The 16,931-nt window shown below is 50.3% G+C and overlaps 1 protein-coding gene across 2 annotated transcripts in view; it reads right to left on the reverse strand.

Annotated features, from left to right (window-relative positions):
- Positions 1-15,868, reverse strand: part of VWC2 (von Willebrand factor C domain containing 2) — a 130,980-nt gene extending 115,112 nt beyond the window's left edge. The window contains exons 1-2 of one of the 2 annotated variants that reach the window (XM_006069641.4): positions 15,419-15,868; positions 12,758-13,559 (exon numbers count right to left, since the gene is read on the reverse strand). In XM_006069641.4, the coding sequence (XP_006069703.1) occupies positions 12,758-13,456 (699 nt within the window). In that variant the 5' untranslated portion in view covers positions 13,457-13,559; positions 15,419-15,868. Of the gene's footprint in view, positions 1-12,757; positions 13,560-14,796; positions 14,935-15,418 lie in introns of those variants that run through there. The other variant, XM_044946412.2, reaches the window with a different exon arrangement.
- Positions 15,869-16,931: the final 1,063 nt, after the last annotated feature.

The raw sequence follows: 16,931 nt of genomic DNA on the forward strand, positions 1-16,931 counted from the left end.
CTCCAACGAAAGCAAAGACACAAGACAGAAGGTCCAACCTCTCTAGTACAGTGTGTGTTACTATTTATTTCTGAGCTGCCTCAGGGGCAGAAGGGCCATATCACTAAGAAGTGGCATCACTAGCTGTGGTTTTATGCATGTGTATGTATGTATGTGTATATATATATACACACACACCTATGTGCATATATATAAATATATACACACCTGCTGCTGCTAAGTCGCTTCAGTCGTGTCCGACTCTGTGCGACCCCATAGACGGCAGTCCACCAGGCTGCCCCGTCCCTGGGATTCTCCAGGCAAGAACACTGGAGTGGGTTGCCATTTCCTTCTCCAATGCATGAAAGTGAAAAGTGAAAGTGAAGTTGCCCAGTCATGTCCGACTCTTTGCGACCCCATGGACATATATATATATACACTTAAATATATTATATGGGAGAAGGCAATGGCACCCCACTCCAGTACTCTTTCCTGGAAAATCCCATGGACGGAGGAGCCTGGTAGGCTGCAGTCCATGGGGATGCGAAGAGTCAGACATGACTGAGCAACTTCAGTTTCACTTTTCACTTTCATGCATTGGAGAAGGAAATGGCAACCCACTCCAGTGTTCTTGCCTGGAGAATCCCAGGGATGGGGGAGCCTGGTAGGCTGCCATCTATGGGGTCGCACAGAGTCGGACAAGACTGAAGCAACTTAGCAGCAACAGCAGCAAATATATTATGTAGTGTGTGTGAGTGTTAGTAGCTCAGTTGTGTCTGGCTCTTTGTTGACTTCACAGACTATAGCCCACCAGGCTACTCTGTCCATGGAATTGTCTAGGCAAGAATACTGGAGTCGGTAGCCATTCCCTTCTCCAGGGGATCCTTCCAACCCAGAGATCAAACCCATGTCTCCTGCATTGAAGGTGGATTCTTTACCGTCTGAGCCACGAGTTTTTGTTGTTCAGTTGCTCCGTCATGTCTGACTCTTCGAGACCCCATGGACTGCAGCATGCCAGGCTTCCCTGTCCATCACTGTTTCCCAGAGCTTGCTCAAACTCATATCCATTGAATTGGTGACACCATCCAACCATCTCATCCTCTGTTGTCCCCTTTTCCTCCTGCCTTCAGTCTTTCCTAGGATCAGGGTATTTTTCAATGAGTTAGCTCTTTGCATCTGTTGGCCAAAGTATTGGAGTTTTAGCTTCAGTATCAGTCCTTCCAATGAATATTCAGGGTTGATTCCTTTTGATCGACTTGTTTGATCTCCTTGCTGTCCAAGAGACTCTCAAGAACCTTCTCCAGCACCACAGTTTGAAAGCATCAATTCTTTGGTGAAGCTCATATAATGTTATGTATACTTAATATATAAGAGTGTGTATAAATATATACACACGCATATATCTTTCTTTAGCTTTATTGGGATTCCTGAACTGGGAAACAGGGGTCTTTCAATGAGAAAGTCTCCAGCACTATCTCTTCCTTTCCCCACATTCTCTGCTACCTCTCTCAAAATTCTAACTGCACGTATGTCACCTTCTCTCTCAATCCTCCACGTCCCCAAGCGTGTCTTTCCTACATTCCACCTGTGCCCCTGTGTTTCCTTCCGGGCCACGGCTTCAAGTCCACCCCCAAGTTCACTAGATTATCTCAGAACCTGCATCTGCCATCCTGTCAAACTCTCCCCTTGAAGATCAGTTCTAATGACTGTAGCCTTCCTTTACAGATGTTCTATCTGATTCCTTCCCAAAGCTGATGAGTACTTTGGATATAGGGATATTGTTTACCCATTCATTTTATTCCCGCATTTATTTCTCTAGGCATAAAAAATAATTCTCATTTATATCCTGACATCTGAGTCTGATCTGACTGCTTTGTCTCAGCTGCTTTTTCTCCTTCTGTGTTATTGTTATTTTGACATCATATTCCTTGGAACTGTATTTGCAGGGAGTCTCTGAGGCCAGAGAGTATTTGCCTCTGCCTGATACCTGTGGGCACTGCCAGTCTGGGGCCCCTTTAAATGAAAATATTCCACGTGGATTATCCAGAGCACTCAGGGAAGCATGACCATCCACATCCACAGGAGAGCACGTGAAACTGCTGACCGTGAGCCCCAGCTCTGCCCACAGTGAGGCTGTCCAGGGTTGTGTCTGCACTGCCCTCCTGCAGGACAGACTCTTCTGGGGAGCCTGCTTCTATGAGACATACCCTGATCTGACTCTCTCCACCTGTGGTCCTGGGCTTGCCATGTGCCCCAGCCTGGCCATAAGTATCAAGCATCCAGGTCCCAGGCATCAGTGATGGCCGTCAGCCAGCCACCCCTGAAGCCAGCCACCCCTCTGGCTGACTTTCCTCTCTGGATTCTGATGTCCACCTCCAGAGACTAGTTTCTCTGTGAGTGTGTGTGTGTATCTCTTTTTGCCATTTTTGATGTGCTTTTAAGAAGATGTGCTTTATTGTATGAGATCCAAGATTTCATGACTTTTATAAAAACAGTGGGTTTTTCAGGCTATAAGTCTTCCATATTCTCAGGCAAAATCACCTCTGCCATGATCGGAAATGCACAGAGCCTTAATTTTCCAACGCTCTGTTTTTCCATGGGCCAGGGCCTCCCTGAGAACTCACAGGGCCATGGGCAGATGCCTGACATCATTGCTTTCTGCATCCATTCGAAAGGCACTCTGTGTCCTGGCCGCACCCCAGTGCCCGGCAGAAATAGAAAGAGAAGTGAAATCCAGCTGGCAGGATCTCAGCCTTGGAACAGATAAGCAGCAAGAAGGATTTCCGGCTACATGGTCAGAACCATGCCATGAAGGATGGCTACAGGGGCTGCAGACTTGAGTGGAAAACTGAAACCTTTACTCAAGCTCACAACTGTTCTATTTGAAACAGGCTTGGTCTTTCCCCCCAAAATCGGCCCCAGGATTCCTCTGCCATTTAAAGGCAAACCATCAACAGCAGTGGGTCTGAATGAGTGGCCTCCACTTACCTGTCTGGCAGACACCCCGTGCCCCATGACTAGCCTCTTGGCACATCTCTGTCTACAAGGTCCCTGCTCCTTGACTGAAAGGACCTGGCAGTTTCTCACCGTATCTCCGGGATCTAGGCCAATGCCTGCAAAGATTTATTCAAAAAAGTATTTTTGAATAAATAAACACAAGAATGAATTTTCTGTTGGGATGTATCAGATCCGAGGAAGGACTATTTACAGGAACACACAGCCCTCTAGAGTCACCTCCTAACAATGAGGACCTTCTCCATGGGCCATCCTCCTGGAGACCAAGTGCCTCACTGGAGGCAGGACCACTCCTGAGATGCTCACCCCCCAGGCCACACGAGCAGCAGGCTTTTGCGCTGCTATTTGTACAGAGCTCTGTGGGTTCTTACATCTCTCACCTCCTTCCTATAACATGACAGACAAGCAAGATCCTCTCTACAGTTTCCTAACAGCTAATAAGGTGGCTCTGTTGCCTGGACTTCCCAGTTGGTGCAGTGGTAAAGCATCTGCCTGCCAATGCAGAAGACATGGGTTCGATCCCTGGGTTTGGAAGATCCCCTGGAGGAGGAAATGGTAACCCACTGCAGTATTCTTGTCTGGAAAATTGCTTGGACAGAGGAGCCTGGCAGGCTGCAGTCCATGGGGTTGCAAAGAATATGGGATCACAAAGAGTTGGTCATGACTGAGCAACTGAGCATGCATGATTATCATCCTTGGGCATAGAACAAGGGCTCATAGTGACACAAGGGCTCACAAGGACAGAGTCCTTGAAGTTCTAGAGACTGACTATGCATGCCAACTGAAGGACAAGGCTGGAGAGGGTGGCCAGGGTCCCTGAGCCGCCTCTGATGCAGGCTGGCTTGTTTGATTTTGAAGTTGCTGGTTTTACATGGTGGCATCTCTTCACTTGTGAGCAGACAGCATCACACAGCCACGTGACTGCAGGGCCATGGGGAGTCAGGCCAGCGGGGAGATGGCCTCCTGGGGCCAAAGCCCTTCTTAAGAAGCAGCTTGGCCCTGGCAGATGGCTACCATCTGGGACTCCCCCTGTTCTCATGCAAACTGGCAATTGAAGTATCTGTGTGAACTTCTCACTTGTTAAACGTCTACTCCAGTGACACAAACAGCTGATGTTCTGCGAGCCAAGCAGAACACTCCCTGGGCCAGGGCTGGTTGTCAGGCCTTCCATCTGCCACCCCGGCCTGACGACCTTTGAGGTCCTACCCCCTGGTCAAGATCTGGAACCTACTGGAACCCTCCTCTTTGCCCTCAGGGAGCTCCCAGGGCTCAGAGCTCATGTTCTCCTTACAACTCAAGATTTCATACTTTGAAGCCCACAGATGCTCATTTTGTTCCCTATGGCTTTGTCCCCTATGTTATAATTGAAACATAACATACATCCACATAAACACAACCAAATTCATTCAGTGTTTACCAGGCCAGTATAAGCCTTTCCTTTTCCAGGTACCAGAAATTCTTCCAGCCACACACAAAATGCTCCTCCACCCCATGGGATCAGGAAGATAAGGGGGCAGGGCTGGAAGGAAAGGTCCAACAGACCAGGACTCAAATCCTGCCCCCCCACACCCTGTTACTAGCTTGATGACTTTCATCAAGTTACTTAACTGTTTTGAAACTTAGTTTTCTCTCCTTAAAGAAAACACCACCAACTCATCAGTCTGTTGTGTAAATCACACCCCCAACATATAAAACATATAAGCCCTGGATAAATGTTGGTTTTCTTCTTCTCGTCATAAAAGACTAAACTTTTAGGTTAGCAGATATTGGTCCTGTCTAAAACGTCTGTAAGACAATTGGTCCACGCCAAAAGACCCTTAAAATTTGGTCCTGTTCAAAGAATCCATGCCAAATGATTTGGGACAGGACCAAACAGCAGGTACTTTTTCCTTTTCTAATGAATACAGTTGATTTACAATTCTGTGTCCGTTTCTGGTATACAGCAAAGTTATTCAGTTTTTTATATATATAAATATCAACATATATGTACATATAACTTCAAGCTGGTTTTAGAAAATGCAGAGGAACCAGAGTCAAATTGCCAACATCCACTGGATCATCGAAAAAGCAAGAGAGTTCCAGAAAAACATCTATTTCTGCTTTATTGACTATGCCAAAGCCTTTGACTGTGTGGATCACAATAAACTGTGGAAAATTCTCAAAGAGATGGGAATACCAGACCACCTGACTTGCCTCTTGAGAGATCTATATACAGGTCAGGAAGCAGCAGTTAGAACTGGACATGCAACAACAGACTGGTTCCAAATAGGAAAAGGAGTACGTCAAGGCTGTATATTGTCACCCTGCTTATTTAACTTATATGCAGAGTACATCATGAGAAACGCTGGGCTGGAAGAAGCACAAGCTGGAATCAAGATTGCTGGGAGAAATGTCAATAACCTCAGATATGCAGATGACACCACCCTTATGGCAGAAAGTGAAGAGGAACTAAAAAGCCTCCTGATGAAAGTGAAAGTGGAGAGTGAAAAAGTTGGCTTAAAGCTCAACATTCAGAAAACCAAGATCATGGTGTCTGGTCCCATCACTTCATGGAAAATAGATGGGGAAACAGTAGAAACAGTGTCAGACTTTATTTTTGGGGGCTCCAAAATCACTGCAGATGGTGACTGCAGCCATGAAATTAAAAGACACTTACTCCTTGGAAGAAAAGTTATGCCCAACCTAGATAGCATATTGAAAAGCAGAGACATTACTTTACCAACAAAGGTCCGTCTAGTCAAGGCTATGGTTTTTCCAATGGTCATGTACGGATGTGAGAATTGGATTGTGAAGAAAGCTGAGCTCCAAAGAATTGATGTTTCTGAACTGTGGTGTTGGAGAAGACTCTTGAGAGTCCCTTGGACTGCAAGGAGATCCAACCAGTCCATTCTGAAGGAGACCAGTTCTGGGTGTTCTTTGGAAGGAATGATGCTAAAGCTGAATCTCCAGTACTTTGGCCACCTCATGCGAAGAGTTGACTCATTGGAAAAGACTCTGATGGCTGGGAGGGATTGGGGGCAGGAGGAAAAGGGGATGACAGAGGATGAGATGGCTGGATGGCATCACTGACTGGATGGACGTGAGTCTGAGTGAACTCCGGGAGTTGGTGATGGACAGGGAGGCCTGGCGTGCTGCGATTCATGGGGTCGCAAAAAGTCCGACACGACTGAGCGACTGAACTGAAGTGAACTGAACTGATAACTTTTTCAGATTCTTTTCCATCATTGGTTATTACAAGATACTGAATATAGTTCCCTGGGCTATACAGTAAAGCTCTTGTTAAATAACTATTTTATATATAGTAATGTGTATTTGTTAATCCAAAACTCATAAATTATCCCTTCCCCAGCCTTCCCCTTTGGTAACCATAAGCTTATTTTCTATGTCTGTGAGTTTATTTCTCTTTTGTAAATAAGTTCATTTGTGTCATTATTTTGGGGATTCCACATATAAATGACATCAATATTATATGATATTTGTATTTCTCTGTCTGACCTTCACTTAGTGTGATAATCTCTAGGTCCATGCATGTTGCTCCATGCCAAGGACCTCTTGGCATGGAGCAAATATCTTTTGAAAGTTGTGGATTGGACCAAGTGATCATACAGATATCAAGGACATTTTGGCATAGATTGAACATCTTATGGACCAGAGTTTTTAGGAAAGTTTGGATATGAACAACTGTCCTGCAGGAACTTTTATAGTACTTATCTCATATGTGCATACAAAGTACCATGTGGAACAGGTAAAAAAAGCAGTCATTCACATTAAGTTTCTCCTACCTGAGTTAGGGACACATCGAAAGATCTAGAGAAACCATATGGACTCTCCTTGCTTTAAAAATAAAATTGTTACCACTTAAATGGCTCTAGATAGAAAGGCAGAAACTAAGAAGTCCAGAATTCATCTTACTAGGAACCAAAACAAACTCAGTGGTAGCAACCCCACACACATGAAACTGACTTCCATAAAAGAACGTCCACTTTACACAACTCAGTTCATGTTCTTTTGCAAAGGAAAACAATAATGGTATTATTTTGATTTAAGTAGCATCAGTAGAAAGAATACAAATCCTATTAGACTGAAAAACATGGAGAATTGTGTCTTTTTCCTTCTTGGCACTTTCTCATAATTGCATTACAGATCTGTTGAGATGATGATGCTTTTGATTCCAAATTTCACGTAGGTTGTTTTCCATTAATAAACTCCTAGAAAGGCGATTTTGTAGCAAGCCAGATGCTGACGCCTCAGGAAAGGCATGTAACTCAGTGGTCCCCAAACATCTCACCCGTGACTCCCTCATTCACTGATTTCCTGTCCAACTTTCCCCGTGCTTTGAAAGACAGCCTAGCAAGGAGCACGTATTAATAATTCATTTTCTCTTTCCTTCAAAGGCTTATACAATTGCCAATCAGAGCTCCTGATCTGCCACAATAACCAGTGTGGACACACAGAACTGATGTGATTCCCACAAAAGCAAAGTGAAAGTTCAGTTCTCCTGAGTGGCCTTATCCAGGGGAGTCCCACATTCCATGAGATTCTGTGAAACAGGGAAACAAACCTGCAGACCCCAATTCTGCCCTCACAGTCCCCCAGAAATCAGGATTCCCAGGAGGGGAACAAGTTCTTCTGTTGCTCAAAATGGAGTCATTTTTTAATGAAAGAATTCACATTTGACTTGCTGCTGGTCTGCATGGAAGTTCTCAGGGGCACATTTAAAAGTGAGGCCCTCGTGTGACACAAGCGCCCACTGCCTTAAGTAGATGATAATTCCTAAAATGGTGCTCCGAATGGAACAGACACCGGATCACCGCGATCTGCGTGGGCAGCTTCATTATGTTTTATTTATGGTTCTCAGGCATTTTGTGTGCCACCCGTCCCTCTGTGCCTTTTCTATGAATTCGTTCTTCCAATCACTCTTGCTGATGCGTCCTTGTCCCACCACACTCTTTACGCCTCCCTGCACCCAAGCCTATGAGGTCAACTCTGATCACTGACACCCGATGTTACAGGCTGGACTGGGTCCTCTCCCAGATTCAGACATTGAAATCCTAAATCCAAGAGCTTAGAATGCGGCTGTACTTAGAGACAAGGTCTTGACAGAGGCCGTCCAGGCGAAATAAGGTCATACGAGTGGGCACTCGGGAAGACAGCCATCTACACCCCCAGGAGGGAGGCCTCGGGGGAAACAGCCCCACCCACTCCTTGATCTTGGACCCCCAGCCTTCAGGGCTGTAAGACAACAAACTTCTACTGTGGAAGCCACCACGTCTGTGGGATTTTGTTAAGCAAACGGAAAGGTGCTCATGTATAAAAAATATAAACCAAGAGATAGGCTTCCTTACTCAGAGCTGGAGACTTGTTGGTGTAAGAACAGGATACTAGGTATGACTTGAGAGGCAATGGAAGGCATTCTAGTAGTAACTATGCTTTTATCTGGATATACAAATGAAATTGCAAACACCCCCGGCGGGATGAGGGTATTACTCTTAAGTATTATTAGCAGCTCAATGGTATTTCATTGAAGAGTGAGGTCTTCAGCTGACATCTGCCCAAGATCAACTAGGCTGTAAGGAATGAGGGTTTTAAAGGGGTAAAGAGCCTGGAGAGAAGGGAAGAGACAGACTGAAGTACAGAGAAAACTGGGCAGAGACTGAAAGTGAGCAGGACTCTGTGGGGCCCTCTCTAGTACAAAAACCTTTCTGTGTTTTATTTCTCCTTTGTAGGACAAAGATTTCAGCCTCTAAGACCTTTCCTGAGTTCCAAAGGGCAGACTCAAACATCAATAATTAGGGGCATGAAGAACGCAAAAAGAAACCATAGTGCAGATAGAGGAGGGCCCTAGTTCCTCCTGGGGCATGGACACAGACCTCTGATATCTATCTTTGAATTCCTTTGCAGGAACTAAGGCACGCACCCTCCTGGACAATGGTAACTTCAGGCTGAGCACAAAATTCCTGGAGCACCGCCCTGTGCCCTCACTACCAACCAATCAGAGGAGGGTTACACACCCAGCAGCCTACCTCCCAAATTTTGTCTGTAAAATCTTGTCCAAAACCCCTCTCCCTCCCCGTGCTCCTTGCCTTGTTGTTATTGTTGTTCAGTCACTCAGTCATGTCTAATTCTGTGCGACCCCATGGACTGCAGCACGCCAGGCTTCCCTATCCTTCACTATCTCCAGGAGCTTGCTCAAACTCATGTCCATTGAGTCAGTGATACCATCCAACCATCTCATCCTTCTCATCTCGTCCCCTTCTTCTCTTGCCTTCAACCTTTCCCAGCATCAGAATCTTTTCTAATGAGTCAGCTCTTAGCATCAGGTGGCCAAAGTATTGGAGCTTCAGCTTCAGCATCAGTCCTTCCAATGAATATTCAGGGTTGATTTCCTTTAGGATTGACTAGTTTGATCTTCTTGCAGTCCAAGGGACTCACAAGAGTCTTCTCCAACACCATGGTTCAAAAGCATCAGTCTTTTGGTACTCAGCCTTCTTTATGGTCCAACTCTCACATCCATATATGACTACTGGATGCATGGCCCTGCAATAAATACACCTTTATCCGCTCCAAACTCTGAGGTTTCAGTTGATTTGGCTCCAGTGTGCAGCTGGCACAATGACTGCAGACAGGCCCCCAGGACAGAGACCCACAGGAGGGCTGGGAGAAGTGATGTTCTGCCTGGGGCTGCCTACACATCACAGGCACAAGGATCAGTTCTGTCGAGCTCCCTGTCTCTATCCATAACCTCCTCTCTCTCAGAAAGTAGAGTACAGATTACCAAAGAGCCTGCGTGCCTCAGGGAAAGCGGACCAGAACCAGCCTCCCTTTCATCTCCAATTTTGCCATGGTCAGCAGTGTTTCATGCGTGACCCTTGAAACCACAACCTCCGCTGAACTGCATTTTTTTTCAGAGAAGCCCCCAGAGCTTCAGATATAAAATGCTTTCCTTTTCTGTTTCCTCTGCTATGCAACCTGCAAGCCCTGGCGGACCTCCTGGAAGCCCAGTGGGCCCAGACCAGGCACGGGGGCAAACCCCATGGACTCACGGTTGACCCTGCGCACTTAGTTGCTCAGTTGTGTCTGTCTCTTTGTGACCCCATGGACTGTGTAGCCTGCTAGGCTCCTCTCTCCATGGGATTCTCCAGGCAAGAATACTAGAGTGGGTAACCATTCCCTTCTCCACAGGATCTTCCTGAGCCAGGGACTGAACTCAGGCCTCCTGCATTGCAGGTGGATTCTTTACCAATGAGCCACCACAGCTGACCCTAAACCCTTCTAAGCTCAACCTCCCAACACCCCTGAACAAAGCCCTGCATCCTTTTGGTCTTGGAAGGAAACGTGCACAAAGCCGCACTAAATCAGGGAAAACCTACAAATGTTCCTGATACTAACAGAAATGAACAAGCACGATATATACAGTGAAATCCTCATGCAATTGTACATGTCATAGGAGCAGGAATACAGTGGAAATTTTGCAGCAGCTGCTCAACCCTTATGCATGTGTCATCCTAGCAGCTGGTAATGATTGGATGAAAGTTAAGAATGAAGGGTCACTTGAAGGTGAAAGATGCACTTAATACTCTAAAAATAGCTTTATTAATATTTTGATTCTTCCCAAGAATCATCTCTCCAAACTCCCTTTTGCTAAAATCTCCCATCTCCAGAATGGGAAACACATTCCACTTTCATTTGTTCATTTTCATGCTTAGTCGTGTCTGACTCTTTGCAACCCTATGGACTGGAGCCCTCCAGGCTCCTCTGTCCATGGGATTTCCCAGGCAAGAATTCTGGAGTGGGTTGCCATTTCCTCCTCCAGGGGATGTTCCAGGCTCAGGCATCAAACTTGAGTCTCCTGCATTGCAGGCAGATTCTTTACCAGCTGAGCCATCAGGGTAGGCACTAATTTTTGGAAACAGGAATCCACCAGGAGATTCCCCCAACAACCATATACACAGACAGTCCATGGCATCCAGCATTTAGCAATGGATAACTCAAACAGATTTGAATTCTTCCTTCTGCCTGTGATGGCTGCTCTGTGATGTGTTTGGGCTTCTGAGATCAAAATGTGAGTAATTCCTCAGCACGCCTCGTGGGATACATAAGAAATGATTATGTTACTACACAGTGCAGACAGTAAATACTATTAATAAAAAAACTAACTCCTTGTCTTTGATCTTATAACACTTTCTGATGAACCTGAAACTCCAGGGAATTGTTGGGCTACAGCCCCATTCTGGCCAACACAGAAGGTGGCTCCTTGGGGTCCCACTAGCTCCCAGGGCCAGCTTTGCTTCTGCACTTCCGGGCTGCACCCAAAACTTCTGGAGAGGCATCTGTCTGGCTCTTCAGTCCTCTAGGAGAATTTTGAAAGCAGAGTTCCTGACTTCTATTGTATGGCCAGGGCCTGGTTCCCATAAAGTTCTCATCAAAGTTGTCTGGTCCTCCAAAGGGCCGAAGCCAAGAGTTGTGTTCAACATGTTCGCCTGGAGTTAGACCCTGAATGTCAGGTGGTTAGAACTCCAGGGAGCCTTAAGGAATGGCTAGCCTTACTTTACAGATGACAGGAAAGACAGTGTTTCTACAGCACTCAGGAATTCATTCCTGAAACTCACTACCTGATGTCACCCCCTGGCCACATTCTCAATCTGTAGATCTCAGAGGCTCCATTCTGGAGACCCTGGAGGAGATTCCTCCCCATCTGCCTCCTCACTCAGCTTTGGGGGCCGGAGGTCCCAGGACACCCTCTGCTGCCCAGAAAAACTCTGGCATGCCAAGTCAACTGGCCAAGTCCAGGAAGGCCAGAGGCTGAGCCAACCCTGGGGGGCTGGAAAGGCTGAGCAGGGGTGCGGGTGGTCTGCCAGGGCCACTAGTGAAGAAGCAGGGTTCTGGGCAAGTTTAGCCCCTGGCCAGCACACCCACTGGGCAGTATGTCCACCCAGCACCCGTGGGGCTGGGCTTTTGGTGTAAATAGAGCCTAGAGTATGAAAGCAGGCTTGAGGCACTGAATCTGCTTCTTAGCAGCTGTGTTGCCCTGGACACCTTATTTAAATATTCTGTGTCTCAGTTTCCTCTTCTCCATCAGCTGGAGGTAACAGATCATAATCGACTTTATAGCCTAGCTTGAGGTTTAACTAAGTTAGTATAGGTGAAAATGCAGCCTGGGGGTGGGACATTACTGTAGGCATTCAGGAAATAGCAGTACTAATATTATGACCAGTACTCACCTAAAATAAAAGCATTTTAAAAACCATAACCTGGACTTATTTTTGCCATGGACCATGTTTTGGCATCCAATCAGCAACAGTTTTGTTTTGTTTTGCTTTAATTTCTAGAACATCTGCCTGATACCCAGCACATAATCCAGGGAAATGGCTTATTTATATGAATAGTCTCCCTTAATGAACTATTAACTGAAGAATACATCCCAAACAGCAAGGTAAATTGCCCTGTGTTTGAAAACAGGGTGAACATTTCAGCAGCAACACTTTTAACTCCGGAGCAGCCAATTAAGGTTAAAAGCGCAGCCAGTACTTTTGCTTGGGCTTTGGTGCCACGGGCTTTACTCTAAGGAAACCCTTTTGGAGCAAATGCATGTCAGCTGGGCACGTGGCTTTCAAAAATTACCTCTGCACTGACAAAGAGAGGGGACACAGGCACAGCGCCGTCCACCTCAGAACCACAGGGCGCCTCTTCTCCAAAGTGGGGGCGAGGAGCCAGCTCACCGGCTCCTGGGACGTGCAAAGTCGCCCGGGCGCTGGCCTCTTACCACGAACTCCTCCAGGGTCTGGTAGGTCTTGCCCCGGAACTCGCAGTAGTTCTTCCTCTCCTTGCACTGCGGGCAGCACTGGCTGGTGTCAACGTGGATGCAGCGCGGGTGCAGCCGCGGGCACTCGGGCTGTGCACACAGCGGTCCCTCCTCGGTGCACAGGCAGGGGCAGGCCGAGGGTCCCGGAGCAAACTTCTCCCCGATCGCGTACACGAAGCCGCTCTCGTCCACGCAGCCCTTGCCCCGGTAATCCGGGTACGCGTACTCCTCCGGCGGCTCAGGCGTGGGCTCCGACTCCGGACCCGCCACGTCCTGGGAGGCGGCGGCCGGGGGCTCTTCGTGCGGGGTGTCCCCGCGGGGTCGCCCCTGCAGGTCCCCGGCCCCGGCGCCCCCGCCCTGGGCGGCCCAGGCCTGCTTCTGCCTGCTCCACGCCTCCCGGCCGGCCAGCCCGCGGCCGCTCTTGCCCTTCCAGTCCCGGCCGCCGCCGCCGCCCTCGTCCCTCGCCGGGCGCCCGAGCTCGCTCACCCGCCCCGGGCCGTCCCGAGACGCGTGCTCGCGCTTCTCCTGGCCCGGCCGCTCCGGCGCCTGGGCCAGCTTCTCCAGCGGGATCCTCGGGCTGCACAGGGCCACCATCAGGCAGCAGGTGAGCAGGAGGGAACTGGACAGCGCGCCAACTGCCATCGCAGTGGAGCTGGGCATTCCCTACCGCGTCCCGGCGGGCGGGCGGGCGGGGAGCGCGGCCGAGGGGCGAGTCGCATTCACAGCCCGGGGGCGCGCCGCCGCCAGCCGGGAGCCACCGTCCCTGCGGAGAGAACAGCAGCACAGCTGAGCCCCGCGGCCCGCGCGCGCCCGGCCCCCTCCCGGCCCGGAGCCGCCCGACCCCGAGGCTCCCTAGATGGACTCGCCGGACCACGAGGGCAGGGGCTGCATTCCCGGCGCCCGGGCGCCGCCGGGGGTCCTACAGATCCAAGACTGCGGGCCTGGACACGGAGGCGAGTCCCAGAAAAACACCGCCCCGCAGTGTGCCCCCTGTCGTCGTTATTAGCGGGTGGTGGAGCGGTGGGGCTGCAGCGAGCTGGGCCCGCGCCCCCTGCAAGGCTCGGATGGAGCCACATAACTCCAGCGCCTCGCGCCCCTCTTCAGGTCCCGGCCACACTTCCCCAAAGGTCGCACAGTGGAGAATTCCGCAGTGGAGTGGACGGTGAAGACTGTGCAGAAAAATAAGAAGGAAACCCTTCCTCGCTTGCCTGAGGGCGTTTGGGGAAGAGGGGAGGGAAGGAAGGGAAGAAACCTTGCAGGGCCCGGTGATTCATCTGAAAAACTTTTCAAACGCCGCCAGTGCGGGGCGCAGACGCCCCTTCCCCGCCCTCCAGCTCGGACCCGGCTGCCGGGGGAAGAAGGTCCCCGACTATCCCCCAGCCCACCCCCAGTTCCCGGCTGCGGGTCGGGGATTCCGCAGGCTTCTCTTCCTCCGCCAGCCATCCGGCAGCGGCTCAGCGACTCCGGGCGCAGACCAGAGACCCTCGTGTGAGCCGCAGCGCTCAGTCTCCTAATTTCTTTGACCCTGGAGGGGGTCGTGGCCTTGGAGCAGGAGGGCCCAGCAGAATGAAGGTGTGCGGTGGAGGAGGCTGGAGATGGAGGGCGGGGGCGAACGCCCCTCAGTCTCCGGGTCTCCGAAAACCTCTCTGGTTCCCAAACTTTCTGCGGCCCAAAGGGGCCGACAGAACCCTAGACTAGACGCTGCAGGGTACTGTCCGCCCAGTCTCTCTCCACCTAGCCGTCCAACTCCCCAAATCTGTGCGCCCCGGAGTGGCTTCCTCCGCCTCCCCACCCTCTTCCAGTAAGCAGGGCTCCTCTGTGCCTTCTGCTCATTTCCAGCCCCAGCCCGGTGGACCTCATCCAGGCGATCACCATATTTACAAACTTGGGGTCTGGGGTGGGGGGACTTCTCCTGAGCAGCAGGGATGCTGAAGGGCCCCCGGGGCGCGGACACCCAGCATGCATCCTCATCCCCGAGGGCGGGCGCCCAGCCTACATACATGAGCGCAGGGCGCCGGCCGGACGCCGGGCTCGCGGCGGGCTCAGGGGCAGCAGCGGCGGGCACGGACCCTGGGCGCCGGCGCCCATCCTCCGGCCGGCGAGGGCCCGGAGCGGAGCGCACCGCGGAGAGCTCAGCCCCACCTGCGCGCGCTCCGCCCGGCGCGTGCACTCAGCTAGGGCGTCTCCGTGGTCTGGCTCGTCGCGCCGGCGGCCGGGAGCCGTGGCCCCAACTCGCGTCAGTTTCTGCGCCGCCTTCCGCCGCTCATCCTCCGATCTGGTCCCTGCGTCTCCGCCACGAATCGCGCCCCGGGGCGCCCCAACTCATTCTTGCTCTTCTCGGGCAGGCGCGGAGAGCTCCCCGGACCAGGCAGCCGAGAGGCTGGGGTGTCCGCGGCGCGTAGGAGGCAGAAGAGACGCCCGGAGCGCGGCGGGCGGGCGACGGGCCCCGAGGCCGGAGTGGGAGCCCTTGCTCCCGCCTCCCCTGCCGCAGCCGCTTCCCGCCCCGCGCGCTCCCCGCCCTCCTCTGCGGCCGGGGTTTGGGAGGCGTCCCCGTGGCGGCCGGCACTACCCGGGGGTTGGAAGACCTCCCGCCCCGCTGCCCGCCTCGCGGCCGAGACCCACCTGTCAGTCTCCCGCGCAGCCGCCTCCCCACCTCCGCCGCCGGCTGCCATCCTCCAGTCTTGTCATTCACCCTCCGCTGGACCTTCCATCTGGGCTTTTTCCTTTCCTTTATTCTTCCCTTTAATTCCTTCCTTCCTAATTGGCCCCCTCTGGCTTTCCTCCCCGCGGACAGCCTGGTCTTGCGACTGTTGAAAAACCCGAATCAAACTGTGTTCAGTTTGGAATTCGAAGGCCGTGTTAGCTTAGCATAGCAGCTTATGCGGAGTTTTTTTTTTTTTTTTTTGGCTTCTTTCTTTACATTCAGAAACCCAGAAGTATAGATGTGTAAGAGTCAGAAACCCATAACAATGCGCGCAGTGTACTTTCAGACTCTCTGCCTATCTCTCTTGTCTTCCACTGCCCAGCCCCACCCCGGTCCCTCTGGCTCCCCTTTCCTGGGTGAGGGACTCCTGTCACCGAATAGAAACATCTGCCAGGTTAACTCGGCTGGAATGCTAAGCTGTCCAGCAGAAGCCTGTGTGGTTCAGACTTGTTTTTACTCTGGTCTTGCTCAATGAACATGCTACTTTTCTTTGATAAGAAAAGGAAGGAGAAAAGGAAATTGTTCAAATTAACTCCAAAAATGAAATTTTTTGTAGAGATGTCTATTCCCAGTCAGTGGTTCTTACTGTGTCATCTTAAAATCACTGACAATACTCAGATGTATAAACACACAACCTTTATCCTACAAGGTCAGGCCTTGGCCTGGGGATGGGTGTTTGAGAGCAATTGCTTTCCTCTTCCACAGGAGATGTGGCTGGATCCCTGGGTCAGGAAGATCCCCTGGAGGAGGAAATGGCAACCCACTCCAGTATTCTTGCCTGGAGAATCTCATGGACAGAGGAGCCTGGTGGGCTACAGTCCATAGAGTCCCAAAGAATTGGATATGCCTGAGCAACTAAGCATGCAAAGTACCCACCTCTTGATCCTGAACAAACCATTTGAATGAACTGCGGAAAGGCCCTCTCCCAGCCACAGAAAGACTGCGCAGAAAAAGTTTCTCCTGATTCACCTAAGCAACCTCCCGCCACAGCCAACCCCGCACCAAAAAAGAAAAAAAGAAAAGCAGTTGGGTGGAGCGTTTCAACCTCCAGAAAGATTTAAGCCCTTCTGCCTTTGCATCCTGTCACTTCAAGAGACTGGTCACACTAGCCTGTGGGACTGAGCAGCCTGGCCACCCAATCATTTCACATCATGTTTGTCTTTGTTTTAACACCAAGGAATCTTTGTTACCTTGTTACTTGTTGTAACACCAAGTTACACTGGCGTAATCCCTAGTAGATGTGACTAAGAAGAATAAAACTTTAATGGTATGTGCGAAAGATTCTACTTCTAGCTAATAAGTTGGTTGGGGATCCGATAGAGGGAATCACAAAGTCTCTTTTGATCTCACCTCAGTCAAGAGCCCTTGAATCAGAAGGCTTTGTGCCTTCGTGTGTGGGCACAGTGGAGAGCTGTGGTGAGAGATGGTGGC

This window comes from Bubalus bubalis, chromosome 8, assembly GCF_019923935.1.
Source record: "Bubalus bubalis isolate 160015118507 breed Murrah chromosome 8, NDDB_SH_1, whole genome shotgun sequence".
Taxonomy (NCBI): Eukaryota; Metazoa; Chordata; class Mammalia; order Artiodactyla; family Bovidae; genus Bubalus; species Bubalus bubalis.